The sequence below is a fragment of the Bacillus rossius genome, chromosome 2 (assembly GCF_032445375.1).
Source record: "Bacillus rossius redtenbacheri isolate Brsri chromosome 2, Brsri_v3, whole genome shotgun sequence".
NCBI classification, from domain to species: Eukaryota; Metazoa; Arthropoda; class Insecta; order Phasmatodea; family Bacillidae; genus Bacillus; species Bacillus rossius.
The window spans coordinates 28902948-28926246 of record NC_086331.1 but is presented as its reverse complement, the minus strand read 5'-3'; the positions used below and the strand labels follow the sequence as shown (position 1 = coordinate 28926246).

At 37.2% G+C, this 23299-nt stretch overlaps 2 protein-coding genes across 10 annotated transcripts in view; both read right to left on the bottom strand.

Annotated features, from left to right (window-relative positions):
• The window catches only part of LOC134529205 (DNA (cytosine-5)-methyltransferase 3A-like), a 190106-nt gene that overhangs the window by 31124 nt on the left and 135683 nt on the right, over window positions 1-23299 (bottom strand). For 6 of the 9 annotated variants that reach the window (XM_063363064.1, XM_063363069.1, XM_063363065.1 and 3 more), the window contains exons 6-9: window positions 18595-18729; window positions 15343-15449; window positions 1493-1537; window positions 1096-1151 (exon numbers count right to left, since the gene is read on the bottom strand). In XM_063363064.1, coding sequence (XP_063219134.1) covers window positions 1096-1151; window positions 1493-1537; window positions 15343-15449; window positions 18595-18729 — 343 coding nt within the window. Of the gene's footprint in view, window positions 1-1095; window positions 1152-1492; window positions 1538-2444; window positions 4333-15342; window positions 15450-18594; window positions 18730-23299 lie in introns of those variants that run through there. The other 3 variants (XM_063363067.1, XM_063363063.1, XM_063363070.1) reach the window with 2 other exon arrangements.
• Window positions 5145-7554, bottom strand: LOC134529207 (uncharacterized). Its single transcript, XM_063363071.1, has 2 exons — window positions 7229-7554; window positions 5145-6810 (listed from the first exon to the last, which is right to left on the bottom strand). Exons 1-2 carry the CDS (start codon window positions 7509-7511, stop codon window positions 5408-5410), a joined length of 1686 nt encoding a protein of 561 aa, XP_063219141.1. The 5' UTR covers window positions 7512-7554; the 3' UTR covers window positions 5145-5407.

Below are 23299 nucleotides of genomic sequence, written 5' to 3'. Positions count from 1 at the left end.
TACTTTATCACACTAGTAGTAGTTTTACTCATTGTCGTAAAGACCCTGTGATGTGGTCACCAAATGCATCCTATCTAGCTCTGTGTAGGACTCCTGAAATAAAAAACAACCTAGCACATTTTGGGAATCATTATATCGGAGGGTGGTTTCTTTTGTGGGGTCAAGTGAGGTTATATGGGCACTGTGCATATCCTATTGTTAAGTTTGTCAATGGCTATTTGGTGTGTTGGTAGCCACGGCCACTCTACACCAGCCTTGAGTAGTCCACACAGGGGAGCCATTGTGGTTGCAATGAGAGGTACAAAGCAACGGACATAGTTGAACATTTTGATGACACGTAGCTGCTTCTTAGTATGAGGGGGGAGGGGCTTAAGCTCTACAAGAGCTCTTATCCTATCTGAGTTTACCCTCATCCCCCCAGCAAAGAACAAATGCCCCACATATTTTACCACTGTTTGTTTATATTGGAGCTTCTCTTTGTTGAATTTGAAGTTCCTTTTCCTGGCCCTCTCTACAACCCTATGTACCATCTCATCATGTGTTGCCTTGGGTTCCCCCATGCACACAAAATCATCAAAGTAAATTATAATGTTGGCAATGTCGGAGACATTACATTCATTTAGATTTTGGAACAGTTCTGTTGCATTTAAAGCTCCATAAGATAACCTTAAGTACTTGTATGTGCAGTAAGGACTGAAGAAGCAACATTTAAGGGATTTTTCCTCATTGAGAAAGATTTGATGACTCATCCCGTAGGTCAAAGACAGAGAGTAGTTTTTTTTCTGCCAGTTGCTTGCCTATCTCCCTTACCTTAAGTACAGTATGGCACTGCCTGAGTATTCCCTTGTTTAAGTGTGAAGGATCAAGTCACAATCAAATATTTCCATTTGGTTTTTCTGTGATTACAAGGTTGCTTATCCAAGCCCTTTTGTCAGCAGCATCCACCCAATCAATCACCTTCTTCCTTACCAACCTAGCAAGTTCATCCTTAAGCGATTTTTGTAATGCCACCGGTACCCTCCTAGGTGGTTTACTCACTGGCTCTGCTCCTGGTTTGATTAATCCTTGAAATACATCCTTGTTCTTTAATCTTACCTTGGACAGGACATGCAGTCGAGCATTCCTTTCCGAGTGCAAACTGAACAGTAGAACTGAAAAGAGAAATTGCAATTACTGTCCTTCTATGTACCACATAAATTCTTATGGGAGCAATAAATATACTTAGATCAAATTATATTATGTATATTCAAATCTTCCCATGAACAACAAAAATTTATTATTGTAAGCTGATGTTATACAGTAAAAATCTTTCTCTACTGTTTGAAATATAAAAGCATAGAAATTATTTTTACATAGAAATTTTACCAAGACAGAACTTAAATTCAACAAAAAAAAATTTCTTAAAACATATCTACTATAATCATGCATCATAATAACAGTACCAAAGTTTAGAAAATTAAGATTACTGACTGGTATTAAGTTATGTGCTTACTTTGTTGTTATTATCAGTAGCAAAAATCTTCATTTTTATTCTCTCCTAAAACAAATTAAGTACATTTTTTTAGTTAATAGGCACAACTAAAAAAGATTGTAAGCAATTAATGTAATTTACAACCATAAAAAAAATCCCAAGTAAAATTTAATTTGTCTACTGAGCACAAATTATTATTTATGTAACAAAATAACAATCATGCCATATTTTTTATTTGTTTTCAATTTAATGGCTACATTTTCCAACTTAAACCCGATATAAAAATTAATTGTCCAAAAAAATTATTTATTATGGTAAACTAATGCTTTTATAACTGTGGATATATTTGACAAATGACATCTAAAAAAATATGCTCAAGGTGTTTATGTCCAGTTACATAAGGCCAGAGTAAAAATTTAGTGCTTCAAGAGTGCTTAGTCGCTTTTTATTTCATTTCCAATCCATTTCAAGCCTGTGAGTGATACCTTCCCTAATTGAAATCAAATATGTAAGAATTACAAAAACCAACATCAACTCACTGCACGCAAGTGAATAAATGTGAAATGGCCCTGGCAGCTCTGCCAAACATAAAATCTCTGGAGATGTAAAAAGAATTGCTCAGTTGTAAAAGAGTTCATGGTGTAATTTTAATAAATGTGATGTTAGTCAGGGGCGCAACAACTAAATTTCCAAAGGGGGGGCAATATACCTTTTTATAAAGAATCATCGATCCCCCTATTGAAGCGGGGGTCCGGGGGTCCTCCCCGGGAAAATTTGTATTTCAAGGTGGAAAATGGTGCTATTTAAGCAATTTTATTTTCTAAAAATTGATTACACAGCACTTTCTTTGCCCCCGTTTGCCCCCACTTCAAGGTTTCAGAGGGTGGGCACAAAATACCCTCCCCCCCCCCCCCTTCCTATTGTTGCGCCCCTGATGTTAGTAATAACAAAATAGAACTGTTACTATATTCTCATTCAGTCCCACCGCAATACACTGAATTGTAAGGGGGTGAATTTTTCACCTTAAGGCAACAAAACAAAACATCAAAATAGGTAGCAGAAATACTAGATCTTGCACATAGCTTAGAAACGTAGAAAAATAACATTCATTTGAGACAAGATAAGATTTTGTTTGTTTGTTTGTTTGTTTGTTTATGTGTGTGTGATGGACAACTGAACCACTAACTACCTGCAGGCAATGCTAGCATGTGGGGCCAATAATTTGGTAATTGGCAGTGATTTAAAACAGCAGATTAACATAGCTGCAAAAAAATAAAACCTTTAAAATAGTTCCTGTATTCAGAAGAAAAAAACACAAGTTATACACTATTTCTCATAGAAGAACACCTAAGTGAACCATCCCAAAGGAGGATCCACCATCTTTTTACGATTTCTAGCCCTAAAGAAATATAACTTTTGTTTGCAGATGCTTCCGTTCACGCATGCGCTCGAGCAACCAAAAGCTAAAATTTAATTCCCAACAATGCTCCTAAAAAGTACAACATCAAAAATTAAAATATTCTTAATTGATTTCCAGTCACCGGGTATTTATTGCCAAACTTGCACGTTAAATTTAAAAGTAAAAATGCAAAATAATAATTTAGAATAAAGATATAAACAAAAAATAACTTCAGCAAAGCTTTCATTAAAAAACTGTGCTAAACCAACGTCACAATACTTGAGCCACTGCCTAACATATCCATCAAATAATTATCAGAACAAACTCATAATTGACACAGCAGGAGTACGGTACCGAGGTGCTGAAATACAACTTCACTTGCTCAACCTTCTCCGGGCGCATCCCAATTTTCTCTACAAAACTGCAAAACTTGTCTGATTGCTGCAACATCCGGACAATCTCTCCCTACCATTACACCATGAAAATGCCTCAGCACGCTGCTATCACAAACCCCAGCTCTCCACTGTTTTACTAGTGCCATCCAGCAAGCAATTACTTTGTGGCTACCGGGTAAGATGTCGTAGCTACTACAACATTGTTTCGAAATTGACATGTGACAGATGGAGGTAGTAGTCTGTAAAATTAATCTTAAGAGGGAAGTAGAAAGGATCACCTTCAGGGGGTAGAGAGGGCCCCTAAGAGACAGCCAAAACATACAAAGCTTTTCTTCTAACAGGATGTCTACAAATACCTTGATTTTAGCTTGTCCTGGTTAAGTTGTCATTAATTAGTCCTGTGGTGGGAAAGTCAAAAGAGGGTCTGCTCACAGGGCGGTTTCGTAGTGAAAATGGCCACCCCTGTATGGAAAGGGCACACGGACCCGACCGAGACCCCTCTCAGGGTGTGACGTAGCCCACGTAGGAGTGAGATGCGAACCCTCTTAGTTTCGAGTACCACTTGCCAAGACCTGGCTTGCTCTCAGCATCGGGCACGCTATAGTAATTAACACAGTGGGCTCCTAGGGTGTCCCATACGCCACCGTGCCATAGGTGTTACACACATGGACAAAAAAAAAAGGACACAATTTAACTTACATGTCCAGATTTATTTTTAACTTACACGTTCCCTTACACGTATTCTCTTAAGCACGTAAAAAGCCCCAAGGCATGCATTGGTTTAAGTTGCGATGTGGTCCTCACACGTGGCCACACAGAGACACTACATTACCAGTGATCAAAGACTCGTTAAGAGTTGATAAAGTAATTATTCAAACAGGTCGCCGGCCGACAGTAGCCCCAAGATAAACGTAAATGGTTCAAAAGACTGACTTCATAAACAGGAGCTACTTATCAGTGCAGGCAAGAGATGATGTCCACGGGGTGCTGGCACGTCTGCTCTTGGCCGGTGGTGATGATGGACTGGGCGAGTGAGTGCTCTCCGCGGGCAACATGGCATCTTTGCGCTGAACGAGATTACCTTGACGTTATCACATTTACGTGCCAAGGGCTAATGAAGGTAAGACACATAAAACCCAAGTAAAAATATTACACGCTTTCTTGTGGCTAAATCACTTAGTAACATATGGTAATTTAAAATTTAGGATTAAAATAAAGTCTGGCTTCGACTGGACTCGAGTCCACCTCGGGAGTGTTCGGTACCATCTTTATGTTGAGTGGAATTATATCTAAAAATTAATAAACAAAACCCTCCCGGCTGATTCGCCGTGTTAAAATTATACAATATAACTAGGGGCAATGAAAAATGGTAAATAAAATGTTTCAATTTCGGTGAATAAACCAGAGGATTTCGTTATAAAATTTCGGTATTATAAGATAATTTCGTTGAATAAAAACAATGTATTTAGAATCATTTTTATTCATTTCATAAGCGATGAGATTCAATTATAACAATTTTTTACACAAGACATTCATAATAATACACATTTAAGATTTATAATACAATTTATAAAGAATATAGGTAATGAATATAGTCTTCTAGTCCTATCTCTGCTTTGTGGTTTCCCACATACTGTTTCCTCAAATTTTGTATACAGTTTTAAGGCCATGTTGCCCATGTTGCAGTGTTTTTCAACTACTTTTGAAAAATTATAATAATTACATTAGTATGGAAAAATCGAAACACAGTTTAAACAAAGATGTGTCTGTACACCTACCAAAAAATTGTTTTATATCATTTCAAACAATTTCTTAATATTTTTGACCAAATGTAATACCATTTTCAGTAGGTATAAAATAATCCAAAGTCAATCTAAAAAATTGTGTTATAAAATTTGCAAAACTTGTAACCCAGGTTTGTGGCGTGCATAGTGTGACTGTGGAGCCTCTTGATTTTTTTCGAAGCAATCTGCTACAATGTTTTTGAATAATTTGCAAAAGTACTTATAGAGTAAACTAAGTAACTTAACATGGACTTCTTAATCTGTTTACATTGTTTCTGACAAGAATGAAATAGAGAACATGTGAAAATACTGAATTGTGGTAGTAACACAAGTACACAAAAACTTAAAATCCCTGACTTCAATGGCAAGCTCCAAAACACATTCCCAACATAACTTCAATGTTATCAGCCCGCAAAGATGTTCGCTTGTCGGACATGATGTTGCTGTACATGGAAAAAGCCCTCTCACTGTCAACATTGGAAACAGGGATCCACAGGCACTTCACAGCATTGGTTGCATACTCTGGGAAATCTGATTTTAAAGACAGCAGGATGGTAAGAATATCGACGTTCTTAGAAATTGATTTTAAGACTGCCTGTTTAGTCTGAGTGTAGCCTTCTAGAACAAGTCGAAAAGGCACCTGGGATAGGAAAGGAAGTTTTTCAATCTTGTTCTGCAACTCAACAGCGTCAACCTCTAGCCCCTTACAAGCAATTTCTCTGGGATCAAACAAAGCACCCATACACTCTACAAAATCCTTGGCAGGATCACTGGCAATCAACGATGATAGCTTCAATAGAGACTTTTGTCCTGTTGAAACAAGAGTAGCCCTAACAGCAGATTTCAAGCAAAGTTGTGAGTTCAGTATCTGTGTTGTTTCAGGATGAAAAGTATTATCACTGGCCAATTTGAAACTGGTTTTCAAATCATAAAGTTTTCCTAGCAACCTGTGAGCAAAAGGATATGACGAACCCTCTAAAATCTCAAGCAATTCTACAGTTGATTTACAGTGCTCAACTACAAATCTTGCTTCACATTGCAAAACAGCAACTTTGTCCATAGACATCTGCATGTAATATTCTGTTGAACTTCCACTAGTTTCTGCATCTTCTGTCTTGAAGTATTCTAAAAGATGGGGTAAGTATGTGTCAATGTACTCCACAGCACGGAACCACGAATTCCAGCGAGTTAAAACAGGAGATGGGAACAATTTGGGGTGAATGGACGATACCGTCAGAAACTGCAAATAGTGGTGTTTCCTTTTCCTTGAATTCAAGAAAAACATTTTGGTTTTCATTACACACTCATTCAGTTCGGAAAGCTGTGCCACCCAAATATTGCCAACCAGGCAGAGCTTGTGTGCCCAGCACTGGATATGTAGCAGTTTGTCACTTACCAAAACGTGCAAAAGGTCAGCACATTTTGTCATGTACTTCGCCGAGTCGCAAGTGAAAGAAATTACGTTATCATATTTCACATCAAATTTCACCAATATATCAACAATTGCTCGTGAGAATTCTGTCAAATTTGCATTCATCAAAACTTTTGTCCCAGCTACAAGCAATTTTTGTTCACTGCTTGCAGACATAATCTTAAATAGAACGACGTACACACACTGTCCTTTATTGTTGGTTGTTTCGTCACACAATAAAACAATGTCTTGCCCTTTCACCAGTTCTTTTATTTTCTCCTCCTCTTCAACTTTCAAACTTTCAAGGTAAGTGCTTCGTAAGGTAGATGAATGTGGAAGGTCACCGGACCCTAAAAATAAAAAATATTTATTTTCTCAATTTGTATTGATTTCGCACATTCTGAACTAAACTTTTTAAAAATAATCCTGTTTCCATGTGTTTTGATACTAGCACTACTTACTTCTCTTGTGAAATTTAAAGGCCCCGTATTTACCTTGCACATTAATAAATTATGGAAATACCAGAGATGAAACATAGAAAAAAGATAAGTAGTTTTTATTATTAGCAAGTATGAAATAATGACCAGTTGGTGTTATTTTAAAGACTTAAGTGATTTGAGAATATTTTGCATGTGACAGAATGATAACACGTAGCAGTAAAGTTTAAATTACCTACAAATGTGTTGTTAGAAAACTCAAAAAAACTAAAAATGCAAAATACATGAAAAGTGTTTTATTGTGGTAACGAGGCACTTCTACTTAACTTACCTGGAATGTATTCATACATCCAAGATCGCAGTCCTGGATGGTCCAGTTTTTCAAGCAGGATGTTTGCTTGCACGAAAGCCCGCACTGTGTCTTTCGCCAATTTAGTTTTTTCGGCCTTGAGTTTTCTGTTCATAGACACATTTTCAACAATTGTTATCTGTCTTTTTACTCCGTTGCCACCATTATCCTTGTTGACTTTGTGCGAAGACTTTTGTTTACAATGTTTTTCGCAGCTATCCTTCCTTTTCCAGTCAACTGTTACATTGCAGTACTTGCACATCATAACTTTTTTATGTTCGTCAAACACATAAAACCCTTCAATTTCATACTCCCGTGCCCTTTCAAATACACTTAAAACCTTTGGCATGTTTATGCACAATTTTTACTGACAACGAATCGTTTGTTTGGGAGTTAAAGTCAAGATAATTTACGTTTAGGTTGTGTTACGTTATATTAGGTTATGTTACGATTTTTTTAATATTCTGCGGTAGCACAACAACCAGTTGGCAAACACGTTTAATTTTTTACATCCCGTGAACAGGGACAACAAAGCACAAAGGTAACAACTCGCAGGCTGTTCTGTTTGGTATACACGCCCGTAAAAAGTTCTGTTCCAACCAATACCATTCCTCCGTGATGTTTGTTATTCTTTTGTCTGGAAAGCTGTTCCCATTTGTGTACAGTCCGCTACGTCGAGTATCGTATCGATGTACGGAAGTTATTTCGTGCATTGCTAATAATTTTAACGTATTTTCGAATTAAATTAGATAGGCATTTCGCAATTTCGTTACCAAGTAGCCAATTTCGCGCCTTGACGGTATATTTCGCGGTGGTAATAAGATTTCGCGAAAACGAAATGTGTATAGGTGTGATGTGGATAGGTTAAGTTCACTTTTTGATACAGTACAGATAATTGAAAGGGGTTTTACAAAAATTTCGCAATTTCGCATTCACCATTTTTCACTGCCCCTAAATATAACTAACGATTATTTAAGGGGACTGAGCATTGATGTTATGGTGCCCTCTAGCTGGAGTCTGTGGCAAGCTATTTAAACTCACGCACATGGATGGCGGTGATTTGGAACAGAGGATGATGGTGGCGGAGAGAGGGTCTGAAGCGGTGAGGCACATCGGGCTTAGCGAGGGCATAGCCCTGGACGACGTCAACTTGATAAACCAATTTCAGAACATTTCCAGGATAGTTTAATAAAATATTCTTGCAAATATTTATATCATAGTGTAATTATCATATATGTGTGTATTTATGTATGTGTGTGTTTGGGTGTGTATATATAAAGCAAAATTGAAAATTATATAAAATTGATCTACTATCTGCCGGACTGTGCTAATTTTTATGTTAGAAAGCTAAAAAGGTAAAAACCTTTCCAGAGATAATTTTTTTAAATTTTTAAGTGGAGAATCTCTAACTATTTATGTTAAATGTGCAAGTGAAGCATGAAAAAACAAAACACAAGTTTGCAAGAGGCTGCAGAAAAACAAAGTTTCATGACTTCCAGCAACATCAAGGTTTATTTCATGACTTTTTTTGTGGCTTTTGTGAACTTTAGCGACCCAGACTAATGCTCTAGAAACCTAATTATAAATATGAAATTTTTTTTATCACGGATCACTCCCCAAATGCACAAAAACCACTCTTCCTTTCTGCTTGATGCAACACTGAAGCTCATAGTGTACATAATGTATTAAAGAAAACCACCTTTCTTTGAATGAATGCATTGAGGTTGTCGTGACTAGGGAAGTAAGGGAACGAACAAATTAAATGTCGGAGTGGGCGCCACCACGTGATGTGGGCACGTGGACCCGGCGGAGACTCCCTTCAGGGCGTGACATTACCCGTGTAGGGCTAGGCTCGGTTCCCTTAGCAAACGATATCGTTACAGTGGGCTCTTCAGGCGTCCCACACGCCTCGAGGTTCAGGAGCAGTGACACGTGGTCACTCGACTAAAAATCACACGTTCGACATACTCCTTTTATTTCAGCAACGTTACAACACGTCTCCAATCGCGCTACACCTACATAAACTATGAAACTGTTAAAACGCCAACGGCGGGAGAGAATAAGTTTACAGGCTGACCAGGTCACCTCGTGGCCTGGACTCGTTAGTTTAGGACGCGGTTCGTGATTAAATGTTCAAATTGAACTTAGATATTTATTAAAATGAGTCGGCCACCTGGAGTAGGCCTCGCAGATACAAAAAAGGTTTAAGAATAATAAAAAGTCCGGCGGATGTTAAAAGATCAGTTGATTAAGAAAAATGTGAAGTTGCGCGGTGCTCACCAAGCATCCTACCCCGGGTGACGAACGGAAGCGACTGAAGAGGCCAGGGCAGCATGGCGGCCGGAAAGCGCTGGATTTACCGTTAGCCTCTCCTGTTATTTATTAATACATATTTTAACTAAAACAATTACACTAAAAATTCTATAATAAAACTATAACAAAGTTTCCTTAATTATTTAAGTTGAGTATTGATTATTTTAATTATGATTATGGTTCAAACTAGTTGCGGGTAGTTCCATTGCCTGCCGCGTGGGGCGCTGCGCCGTCCTTACAACTAGCACTTAAAACATAAACACTTAGGGAATATTATTTAAAGAAAAGACAGGTAGGTAAACCTAAAAATTGAATAATAAAATAAAAGGGGTCGTGGCACAGACTTTACTCCCGCCTCTTGTTGGCGCCTCACACGCACACACACACACACACACCTGCACACGGGGCGGGAGGTTTGAAATAGAGGGTGGTGGTGGGAGGAGAGGGGTGGTGGTGGGAGGAGAGGGGTGGTGGTGGGAGGAGAGGGGTAGCGACAGCGTGAGGCACATCGGGCTTAGGGAGGGCGTAGCCCCGGTCGATGTCAAGGTCTTTAGAAATGAGTGTTTCTTTGATAAAAATGGATAAAACATAAAATATCTTACATAACAGTTATAAATCCAAACTGCAGTTTATGGTTGATAAATGTAAATAGGTAGATAATTGTAGCTGTTCTTACAGTGAGATGAGCGCTTAAATCCACCATAGATTACTATGCAGGTCTGTAACCAGCCATGCACAACATGCAGAACTTTTCAAAATTCTAAAAAAAATAATAATTTAAGTTCTTTGTAACATTTAAAAATATTTTACTTCTTATAGCTTATACTTTTTAACTACTCTTAATTTCTGCACAAAATCTCAATGAAGATAGTAAATAGTTCAGTTGGTGAAGGATTACATGGTGATAGAGATAATTTTTGCTATGGTTGATAGTTTATTTTGAATTACCATAGTTATCATCAAATAATGTGACTGAATATAATGCAACCCCAAACTTGAAAAGTCTTTGAATTACAGTTAAATAAAATAATTTGAGTTTTACGGCTGCAGTTCAAAAGCCATCTGGATTTTTATTGCTGTCTAGTTTGAGCAAAACTGAGATTGTGTGTACATTGTACAAAATCAGGGCCGGTCCTAGGGCGGTGCGAGAGGTGCGACCGCACCACGTGCCATCAAGGGAGGGGGCGCCGAAATCAACCGACACATGAGACGAACGACGGTGACGATCGGTCTCACTGTAAAATGGACGAATTGAGGTACCCGCCCTCCGAAGTCACGGTGTCACTTCAAATTGAATGAATCCAAATTAATAATGATTATGTGTACGGCAGCTCTTTTAACGTGGCTCATTCGTATTACATTACTAGCAATTGTTTATTTACATCCTGTGTCCCACAGTTTACAGTGGCGCTTCATCCGGCCGTTACTTGAACTGCTTGGCGCCTGAGTCTTCCAATTTCCAGTCGTTCATTAGGGGCAAGTGGGGCGCGGGGTTAAATTTCGTTCGTCACTTGTTTCGCTAGGCAAGCATTGTCTATTGAATTGCCAAGTCGTTCAAACATGCGCGAGTGTATATCTGTGTTGTACAGTGTGTGTGTCGTTAGATTATTACAGAAGATTTCTTAATAGAAAACAGAAGTAGGTAAGTATTGTTTATATAAGTTCCTTTCTAGTAGTGGAGCACAGATGCGGATACCGATTAATCGCATATTAACAGCAACGTATCAAAAGTTTTGTAAATATGGCATCTTCGTGCATGTTCGGCGATGTTTGTTTTAACGAAAAATAAATACATATTGCGACAAGACGTTGGCGACACTTAATTACCATACATATACATTGCATTGAAATGTTATTAACGTTTACTTGTTCTAAACGTTCACAATCGTTCTGAAATTATCTCCGTTATTTTAGTACAGTTATTTTCCGATAAGAATCTTAACTTATTTAAATGTTAACAAATGATTATACACAAAGACCAAACATGAATAGCGTAATAATTTATTACCATATAAAGCGGACGCTTCAAGAATCGGTAATCGGTAAAGTCATATCAGTGCACCACTACTTTCTAGTGTATTCTGTGGTACTGCGATAAGACATATCCACTTATCAACGAACGAAACCGCACGGCGAGATTAAGCACGGTGTCTTAGGCGTTTAATGATTACGCGCGTTTGTCGAGTATGTTTCTCCTTGCAGCCCGATGTACTGAGCTTTTGTAGTGTATTTATTATAGTATATGTATGGTAGCTTTTGTATGGAAGTGATGTACCTGTTATGTAATAACTATTATTTAATCTTTGCCTATACTGCGTTTTATATATAAGGTGGTAAAGGTGTAGGTACTAGTTTGTTTTAACAAATTTGTATAGGCCTACTATATATTATATATCACTCTTGTTAAAGTTATTTATTTTTTTTCCAATAACTATTAAAAAACGTTTTGTCTAAGGGCCTGTTTTACTGCCTTTATTTAAGTGACAATTAGCGTAACTGAGTTTTTACATATTTTGAATGGAAAATAAATGAAAAATCAATCAGTTATACTAACTGCCAGTTAAATAAAGGTGGTTAAAAACAGGTCCGTAATTAATAAAAAGTGCCAAAAACGGGTTTTTAAATAGTCCCTGAACTTAAATAAAGGAAAAAATATTAATTTAATTATTTTATAACTGGCTACTGCCGACGATTTCGATCGCGTGGGTCCGTGGGAATGGATTTCGCACATCAGATTTAAAAATCTTTAACTCAAGTATATCCTATTCTATGTCACTGATTTCCTGATATCATGTATGTAACGAGTGATGGTTAAATGTGTCTTTTACAGATTAAAAAAACATGTCACAGTCTTCAAAAAAATTGTCTGGTGCACAAAACTTAAAAAGGAAACATATAAAGCAAGCCGAAACTGAAAAATCTGCAAATTTGCTATCAAAATTTTTGAGAGTCGAAAAGTTATCTGACCCTTCATCACCAGAACTTCAATATCAACAAGCAATAGAAGAAGACCCGCTTGAAAAACGTTCTGATCTTGAAGATACACAGCACCATTTTCAAGAAGATTTAGCTGTTCCTGGAACCTCATCTGCATCTCAAAATATTACAGAAGAAGTTGTAACAGATGAATAGTTATCATCATCTTTTAAAGAGAGAAAAGTAGATGATATTTCAAAATGGCCGCTTATTATTGACTCTGCAACAAAAGATGAAATTCTTCTTCGAGGCCTTGTTTGTAATGAAATGAACAACGAAAATTACCCAAAGAATTGTGACGGCCGTCATTTTTCAAATTCGCATTTTGAAAAAGTAATGCCAAATAGGGAGATTTTTAAAAGAAGATGGCTCGTGTACTCTAAATCTGCAGATAAAGTATATTGTTTTTGCTGTCGTTTACTCAACACAAACCCCAACTCTAATTTGGGAAAAGAAGGATTTGACGACTGGCGGCACTTATCAAAGCGTCTCAAAACACACGAAACATCCTCAGATCACCGATGTGCTTTGAACAGTTGGATACAAGCATCGATTAGGTTGAAGAACTGTAGTGGGATAGACAAACAATTACAAAAACAGATTGAAGATGAGAAATCGAGATGGGTTGCTATCCTCGAAAGAATGATGTCGATAGTGTTCTTCTTGGCAGGCAATAATTTGGCATTTAGAGGGAGCTCTGAAACATTATACACCCCTAAGCAACTTCTTGGGTTTGGTGCAATTATTAGGAAAATTTGACAATGTGATGATGGAGCACCTCCACCGTGTTGTAAATAAAGAGACTAATGTCCACCATTTCAGCAAACGCATTCAAAACGAATTAATTGGCTTACTTGGAAGTGAAGTTCGAAATAATATAGTGAATATGGTAAAGTCAGCTAAATACTTCTCCATCATTATGGACTGCACTCCTGATGTAAGCCACATTGAACAAATGTCACTAACATTCCGGTTCGTTGACGTTAATGAAGAAGAAGTGGAAGTGCGAGAGTGTTTTGTTGGTTACAAGCCAGTAAGTGACTCTTCGGGAGCAGGACTCACTGGCCTCTTTCTTGATTCGATTGTACAAGAATTTGATTTAGACATGAACGATTGTAGAGGTCAAGGCTACGATAATGGAGCGAATATGATAGGAGTGAACAAAGGTGTACAAACCAGAATTTTAAACCTATATCCTCGGACATTTTTTAATCCATGTGGCTGCCACAGCTTGAATTTGGTGATAGCAGATGCAGCCAAAAGTTCCGTTAAATCTGTTTCTTTATTTGGATTTCTCCAAAGACTATTTGTTTAATTCTCTGGATCAACCGAACGATGGGAATTGATATCCAAGCACATAGACGGATTATCATTAAAAAAAAGTTTGCGAATCTCGCTGGGAGAGTAGAGTTTCTAGTCTTGCTGCTGTTCGCTTTAACTACACTTCAGTTCGTGAAACCCTTCAAAATCTTCATGAAGAAACTAATGACTCAGTTGCAGCATCAGAGGCATTGTCGCTTATTCAGAATATGGAGCAATTTGAGTTCATAATTACAATGGTGGCTTGGTATGATATATTGTTTCAAGTAAACATTGTAAGTAAAGCTACGCAGTCTGAAACTATGGACTTACCAAATGCATCGCAATTACTGAAAAACTGTTCGGAATTCGTGAAAGAGTACCGTAGCTTTTCCTCAACTCTAATTACAGCTAAAGAAATAGCGCCTCTAGCCGAAATAAACCAAGTTTTTAAGGCAGTCCGATCGCGAAGAAAAGAACTGTTATTTGAATACGAAGCCTTAGATGAAACACCAACTGATCCGGAGGAATTATATTAAATTAACGTTTTTTACCCGATGATAGACACAATTGAGAATACATTGGTTACACGTTTTCAACAACTGTCAAAATTCAATGATACATGGTCATTTTTATACGACATTAAAATAATTCCAGAAATATCCATGTTGGAAAAAGCCTGTGCTGAATTGCAAATCACTTTAACCGATGGAGAAAAATGTGACATATCTAGTCATGAATTGGTTGAAGAACTTGTGAGCCTGAACCCATTACTAAGAGATCTTCAGTCAGGAGAGCCAATAAAAGTACTTCGACTTATAAAAAAAAATGAATGTTAAGATATTTTCCCGAATGTATCGACAGTGCTTCGTATCTTGCTAACTGTGCCTATAACTGTTGCCAAAGGAGAACGAAGTTTCAGTAAATTAAAACTTAAAAAACCTACCTACGGTCTACTATGTGTCAGGAAAGACTGTCCGATCTTGGAATTTTGTCTATAGAAAATGCTATTGCCCAAAAGTTGAATTATTCTGACTTGATAAAAAAATTTGCAAGTTCTAAAGCTAGAAAAGTGATTATCTAGGTATTTTTTTTAATATTTTTACTACATGTCTACATACTTTTTGATTAATGTTTGCATGGAACATAGAATAAATTAAAGTTGACAAAAATTATATTTATTATTACTATTTGTCATTTGTCCACTACATCTATCACATATAGGTAATCGCACAAACTGGTCAAACGAACATTTCTAAGATTTAACATTTTAGACAGCAGTAATTCGGCTTAAAAATTTGAGGCGGCTGCTTTTTTTGGTGGAAAATTAAGCAACCAGTTTAACAATATTTTTTTTTTATTTAGAGGAGCGCCATTTTTAGATCTCGCACCACCTAAAAATGTTGATAGGACCGGCACTGTACAAAATGTTTTTATTTCAGTAAACATGAACTAAACAAAAAACTCTGAACAAGTAGAAACAGTTCTAAAATTAATAGTTAACTGACCTTGCATGGACAGCATACTTTTCCTTCATACAATGGGTGTCTGTATTTTAAAGTTGAGTCATGTTTTCTACAAACAAGGCATATGTCTTTCACTGATGTGATCTCTTCTGAAACAAAATAAATGTACTTTTATGTCACTTCACAAAACCAGAACTGAGACAATGCATACAAATCTTCACGATATGGTAACAGAAACCCCAAGGAAGAGTTCAACACTCCCCACATTATAACAAGGAGGAATTGTAAGCATACACAGAACACCTCCACTTTTACCATTCTTTATTAGTGGACAAAGCAGATGTTGTGAAACCCTAGCACAATATTTTATGGAAGTCAATGCAGTGTGAATGGAATTAATTTCTTGATGCAGACTTTGCTGCCGCCAAGCACCCAAATTTTAAATATACGTCAAAGACATTCAAGTGACCAAAATTCATTAAGTGTAACTAATTTATAACAATTTATTTGTATAAGCTTATAATATTGTTAATTTTTAAAATGTCTATTGAGGTATACAGTATATACTACCCCCAAAAACTCTGCTATCGTCGGCAGCTGCAAATGTTCGCCTAATAGATGCAGGCCCCAAAGCCTATGTACCTGAAACCAAAATGCACATTTACCTTTACCATCTATCATTTTTGGTATCTAGTATAACCGATAAGAGGATTTATCATGTATGCTGTGAATTCTGGAGACGATAGGTTCAAATATCGGTCCAGCCATCCTGCTTTAAAGTTTTCCAAAATCACTTCAGGCCACTACTAGGATAGTAAAGGGGCCTCATACATGCACAGTTCAGTCCTCAGTTCTGACTGAACTGAGACAGTTTTGCCTGCCCTGGCTTCTCTCCACGATCATCAGTCCACATTGCGGCAATGCTTTATTTGCAGACACGTAAACTGAATGAAGAGCGGCCACCCCCCACACACGTCATTTCCGCCTGACAGGCGGCACGGCCTGCCGGCTGAACTGTGGGAATTCCCGCAGTCCTACAGTCCCAACGATCTGCCAACCAGCAGCCCCACACATGTCAGTTTTGCCAATCGGAAGGCTGAACTGTGCGTGTATGGGGTCCCTAACTTACCAAAAGCCATGATTGACTCCTTCCTTTTCCCTAAATTTGCATTTTTGTCTTACAATCTCCGATGACCTTGCTGTTGGCGAGCAGTACAGTAACATACAATAATATAGATTCATCCTTTAATTTGTGTAAAATTACAGTAAATAATAACAATCCAATCAGTGATTTTTGCAGGTTAAAAAAATACTTTCCTTCTAATTTTTGTCATGCAATACGTATTTTCATCTATATCACACTATAAAAATGTAGATAATATCTTATAAGTAACTAATTTGAAAAGAAACTCTCCAAATTATTTGTAAAGTTATTAAATATTTGATTTGGCAAGTCAAAAAAAAATAATATATATATATATATGCAGATTTTTCATTTATGCAGAGGGTCTGTCCTTCTATTCCTTGTGTTTTTCAAGATTTTTATATACATAAGTATTCCAGTGTAGTGCAGTGATGCAATCTACTAAGTTACTTTCTTATTCAATTTTACAGTGAAAACAAATTTGAAAACCTTGGCTATCAAGCAGAAGAAATCATTTTCTATTATATTTTTTGTGAAAATTTTAAGATGCTTTTGAAATATTTTGGGTTTTTTGTAAACAATTTAGTTCTAGTCTAAGGCCAGTGCCAGGATGAAGGGCTATTCAAGAAGGTAGACACAAAAAAACCCATGTATAAGAAATACATTGGGGTCTATAGTTAATACCTAACTGATATGCAGGTCAAGATAGCACCATGGCACCACATCCAGCTGTTTATGGGTCTACTTCACTTGATTACTTGCATAGAAGTTTTAATTGTAGACAAAACACCTAACAGCAAATTATTTTAAGTAATTAATGTGAAACAGTTAAAAACTACAAAACAAGATTAGTTTGAAAATGTTGACATAATATGCTTATATTGTTTTAAGCTTTAGTTTATAAAATGGTAATAGTGATGTCATGTATTGCAGCTCTAGTCCTAGCGGTTTTTCAGTGGTAGGATACGTACCTATGTTTATGAGTGACTTGGCTGCAGTGGTCTTACTGGCTTTAAAAGTGGGGGAAGAGCATGCCGCAGGAAGAATATTGGGAGACATCATCATCCCTCTGAATTCAAGAGAACAAGTTTGTTGTTGTTGTTGTTGTTGTGTGTGTCCGTGTTGTTATAATTTTCTGACTAATTCCTTCCACTGAATTTTCTGTGGTGTCTATGATTTTAATTTTTTGACATCGTCTGATTTTGGCTTGTTTTATGTGTGCTTGCATATTCATCTTTTTATGTCCATTATTGAGGTTTCTTATGACATACAGTAGAACAAGCAATGGCATATGTACAAAAAAAATCCTAAACTTTACCAACATGTTCCGTAAGAAGTGAGTAGTGGAGTGATGGAATTTCATACAGCCAACTTTCTAAGGGTAAAGTCCTTTTTTTTGTTGAAATATCATCTCTGATGCTGAGGGTAGGCAGGTCTTTGCTTTTAGGTTCAGGCATATGAAATAAGTCCAACAACCTAATGGGCGACATCACGCTCCAGACAGTCTCTCACCAGGCTGTGTGCCTGACCACATAGAGCACCTGAATGAATACACACCTGAAATGCAATCTTACTCATTAGGCCCCATGTCAGACATAATTTCTCATTTAAAGAAATATCTGCAGTACCTGGGGTTCCTGCTTTATGCAGGAATTAAATGGTATGGGAGCAGTTTTTTTTTTCAAAATCTCAGGTAGAAGTGATTTTTCTATTATTTTGGTTCAATGTCAATTGTGGAATACAAAAATGTAGTTTTTATTAATTTAAGTACATATTTAAAACTACTGGCGGCCACACGGAAGAAACATGAAATGGATGCTGCCACTGAAAGGTTTCAAGGGGAAGGAAAGGGGGATGGGAATAGTGTATTTTTTAAAAATCAGGATTAGACAGTATGGCCACCACAAAGCTGTCTCACAAGTTCCCAGAGAATAAAATTTTTTTTTTATGCTGTATAAATTAGAAAAATTAAAAGATCTTAAACAGGACTCCCAAAAAATTTATTTTAATATTTACAAAATGTGACAACATATAGTACTATTAATATATTTGTTCATTGTTAGAATGTAATTATAAAAGTTGCACTTAGAGAATAAAACCATTTTGTTCCATAAAAAAAGATTCAAAGCCAAATATTAACGTTACCCTACCTAATTGTGGAAGCACTTCATCATCTTCATAAACTGTAACTGAGCAACTATCATCCTCCTCCTCCTGTTGCTCCTTGTTTCTCATTTGGATGCTTGACAGTACATCTCTCACAAATGTTGGTATGCTACCTGAAACTGTACATAACATACAATCAAAATACAGACAAATACACTATTCTCTAAAATTATGTTTTCGTTTGAATTAATTTGCCACAAAATAACTTTACAAATAATCTGCTGCATGTAAATCCAAATCAGACTCTTAAATAAATCCTTCCAATATAAATAAATCAAAAATTATTTTAGAATGTTATCTTTTATTCAATTCTGTCAAAGTTTATCAAAATAATAAAAATCATATACCGGTAGTTACTTTTTCTTATAAATTTTTTACCACTAATCTAATAAACAAATTATAAATACTTTTGCAATATTACCTTATGAAAATATCTTTAGTGGTTGTGTCTTACAAAGTTATTTTGTTTGCCCATGATTACACAGTAAAGTTGGGCAACCTTAGTCAAATCATTAAAGTTTTTTTAATGTTATATATTTATTGGTGTTGTAAGAATATATATTTACTATATTTGGATACATCAGAATATACTACATCCATATAGTACAAAAAAAAAAGGTAAAGCAACATATGTCCGCCATACTGCCGCAACTACTGACCGTGTCAAACTGCTACTGTGTCACTACTCATGCGAGTAAATACAAAACATTATTTTCCTTGTCACAAAGTCCTTAGTCCATGCTGCTATTAAGAGCTTGTGTTTGAAGATTTTCATCAAGGGTTAATCCATGGGTGTACACCATTTCTCCGAGTGACCACTTTTCCGAAAGACTAATTGTTTAAACACTTTTTAGTAGAACTTCCAAGTCTCCAAAGACCACTTCTTCGAAAGACCAGTTCTCTTGAATTCTGAGGATTGATGATGTTTCCCAATATTCTTCCTGTGGCATGCTCTTCCCCCACTTTTGGAGCCAGTTAAGACCACTGCAGCCAAGCCATGAATTAGCAGTAGACTATTTTTTTTTTCTTTTGCTTCAATTGAAACAATAAGAAAACTATGTCACTTCTGTATATAATGCAGCTAAGGGGTGAGGAAAAAACAGGTCTTGGCACTTAAAAGTTTAAAACAATTTAGGTGACGTGCCACCAAATGTAGAGCGAAAATAATTTTTTTATTTACAAGCAACAAACGTGCCAACACAGTTATTTAACACACTGAAAAATCTCATTGGGTTTCATTTTTTATAATTTTAATGTGTTTCGTTAATAGACCTTCAAAAATTACCTATTGGTAATATTAACCATTATATTGAGGGCATAGCTGCTCACCCGAGGCGCCACCACGTGAGTGGGCACGTGGACCCAGCTGAGACTCTCGGTCAGGGAGTTACGTGGCCCGTGTGAGGCGAGATATCAGCCAAGCTTATTTAATTAAGACCTAGCCCGCTCTAGGGGTCGGGCACGCCACACTTATCAATACACACGAGAACTACAAAGGTTAGAGACTCATGGCCACACGTCTACGGTGTCTCCGCGTACGTCTGGTCTCTGTCGATGACGAAGAGGAACAGGGGTGAGCAGCGCTCTGTGCACGAACAGGCAGCTTCCTGCCGGACCAAAACCGTTACTAGATTCTGGGACCCCGTGCCAAGGGTTAGTTTAAGAAAGACACAAAACTCTCTTGTAATTTCTACTATCCCTCACCTGGGCTCAAAACCTTAAAAACATCAGCTACTTTTTGTATAAACATTTAAATCAGGCCTAGCTTCAGCCGAGTTCGAGTCCGCTTGAGTCCGCCTGTCAACATCTTTGTTAACTAAACTTAATAACTTGAATACTAATTACATACAGCACTAATTAAGTCTACTGAACACATAACATTTGGGACTCATTTAAAAAATGTTTACAATAATTATTGTTATTGATTTATGGGGGACGTCGCAATCCTCTAAGCGCCCTCTTGCAGTAGTTCGTGGCGCGCAGTTTAAACACATGCACGTCTACATACGTCGGCAGTACAAATGCCAGGAAGGAGGGGGAAGGGACAGTGAGTGGAGTCGGACCAGGCTTATGAGGCGAAGCCTTGACTGATGTCAATATTAAGTCAAAAAATTATCTAAAAGTATTTGGACTACAAGAGTAAACACATAGTTAGATTTGCGGCCTATTTATCTTAAGTCGACATGTGAAATGAATGGAATAGTTACATCTGGTCTTGGGCTGACACGCCACCAAGACATTTGATGCCTGAGAAACAGTTATGTTCAATAATGTTTTGGCACTGTTAGCTCAGAGTTTTGTGCATGTTTATGTAAAACTATATTTTTTTAAACAAAAAGGTTCTAATTTACATCTACTTCATTTGAAGAATCACTATAAGTTTTAACTTTTTTTCTCCCACTAACAAACAGGTTACTTTCAATGCAGTTGATTCTTAAATGTTTAACTAGTTTAAACTTGAATAGTAAAAAAACAAAAAAAAAACACGATAGACCTGAATAACATTTTTCACGATCAAAAGTGCCCATACATGATTTCTGCACTTATCCAGCCATGAATTAAAAAAATAATATCTCAGAACCACAGTAACATTCCAGCATGCCATGAATAAGCTACTTTAAGATGGCCTGCATTGTACGTGGCCAAATGCATCCTCAGCACACCTGGGGTTTTTTTCTAAGCCACACGGAAAGGATTCCCCAATCGTAAAATGATGATTATAAAATGATTTCATGTGTTTGGTATTATTAATTATTTATGGCATAGACTCTTGCTGGCCACCAATCAGGAGAGCCCGACTGCTACAGGCTGTCGGAACCTGTGATAATGATCGACAATTTGCTTTCATACGTCACGACTTAGATGCTGGTTATTCACACATTCACTGTTTAGACACTACTGACATTATTCTCAAAGTAAATCAAAATACATTTAGGCTATATAATTTTTGTTTGATTACCTATTATTCTAACATAAATTATTTATGATAAGATAATTTTCTCACCTCACTCATGGATGGTAGAAATGGTTGTGGGTCAGGTCATGGAAAGGTAATTCTCAAAAGAAAATAATTTTACTAGTTCAAATCTCACTTAATACAATTTTTTTGGATTTGAAATTAAATAGATTTTATTGTTGTTCAAACATACAAAGACTTCAACATTTTTTTTAGGTGCCTAGACTTTCAAGTGTTAGGCATCCTTTCTCCAACCCCTACACTTAATTTTTTCCTAATCTAAGTTAATCTAATTATGCTTAGGAAGGGTCTGTGTGTCTCAGGCCGAAGCTTATACACCTTAACATGCTGGGTTTAACCATGCGGAAAAAATTTTGCGTGTATCATGCGCAAACTTGGGACTTCTGGCCACCCATGGCAGCAACTGGCACCATGACTAATACTTCTATTCTACGCCTAGTCTAAAACTAGCTATTGAGGCTCAGATAAAACCTACACAGACACAAGCTCCTCAGCCAGGTAATGTGGGGATCTGTTACATGCATTAAGTGCAAGTAGGTAAATCAATACTGTATAACGGAAGTTCCAGGTGAAAAAAGCTGCCATGCCAGGATTGGCTGCTTGGGCTTTCGGCCAGCATTAAATTTGCTTCCAGCCAGCAATTCTGAGTTGCCACTGGGCTACTAATCAGCTGTCCATAAAACAATATATGCTTCTACGGATATTTTCTTTGCCTAACGCCAGGGCCTCTAATCCAGCAGTATCTACAGTAGCAGAAGAGGGTCAAGAAAATCTCGCAAGGAGGTAAACATGCTGATTCGCCAGCACAAGTGTCAGGTGCAGCTCTGAAGAGCACCATAATCAAGAGCTCAGTGCTCTCAGAGGTGGACAGACAAGAGCTGACTCACCTACAAGCACATGGTGATCCACGCAGCCTGGCATTGCTCCATCTTAAGTCTCCCTTCCTCGGAGACGTCAACGCTACTATTCATGCCATGGAAGGGGAAGGGATAAACAATGCATCTTTTCCCCATAAATTAAACGAGTCAATTTATGGTGGGACTGTCCAAAGACTGCCATCATGCCCAGCGGTGGCCCCAGCAGAAAGTCGCTATCTTCTCCTCTTCAGAATTAAGACGCTCTTCTGTTCTGTTGCAGATACAGCAGTCCACAGCTCGCAGTTCACTATACTTCGCAATGCTTCAGCACCTTGGATTCCCCGAGAGACTCGCAGAGTAAACTGCTTCCTGCAGTGCGCCAATCTTCATCCAGACTGCCTTTCACCACTAATTCTCGAAATAACAATCCACCACACCGGCCAGTGTTCCATGGATTGCTATTTAAAATTAACAGTCACCCCAGTACAATAAATAACTAGGATGCCGTATTCACAACCCACGGGATGTGGTTGGTAGCACATGGCACTAGTAAGTTTCCCACCGTTAGTCGCAAGCACTAGAAGAATGGCCAGGCTTTGGTAACACAAAGGGTGCAGGGCAAATCCTGGCCGACAGCCTGCGAAAGTGATTCCTACACTCCATGGACAAATCACTCCCTAACACCTATACTAGCCTTATACTATACATAAATTTTCTCTTTATAAATTTTTTTTAATTTTTTTGCTTTATAAATTTTGTATTAAATAATTAGTTATTGCAGTAGTTGGGTTAGAATTAAATATTTATAAGTCAATGATGTAACAGTGTTATTTATTCAATAATTTTGTAACTTTT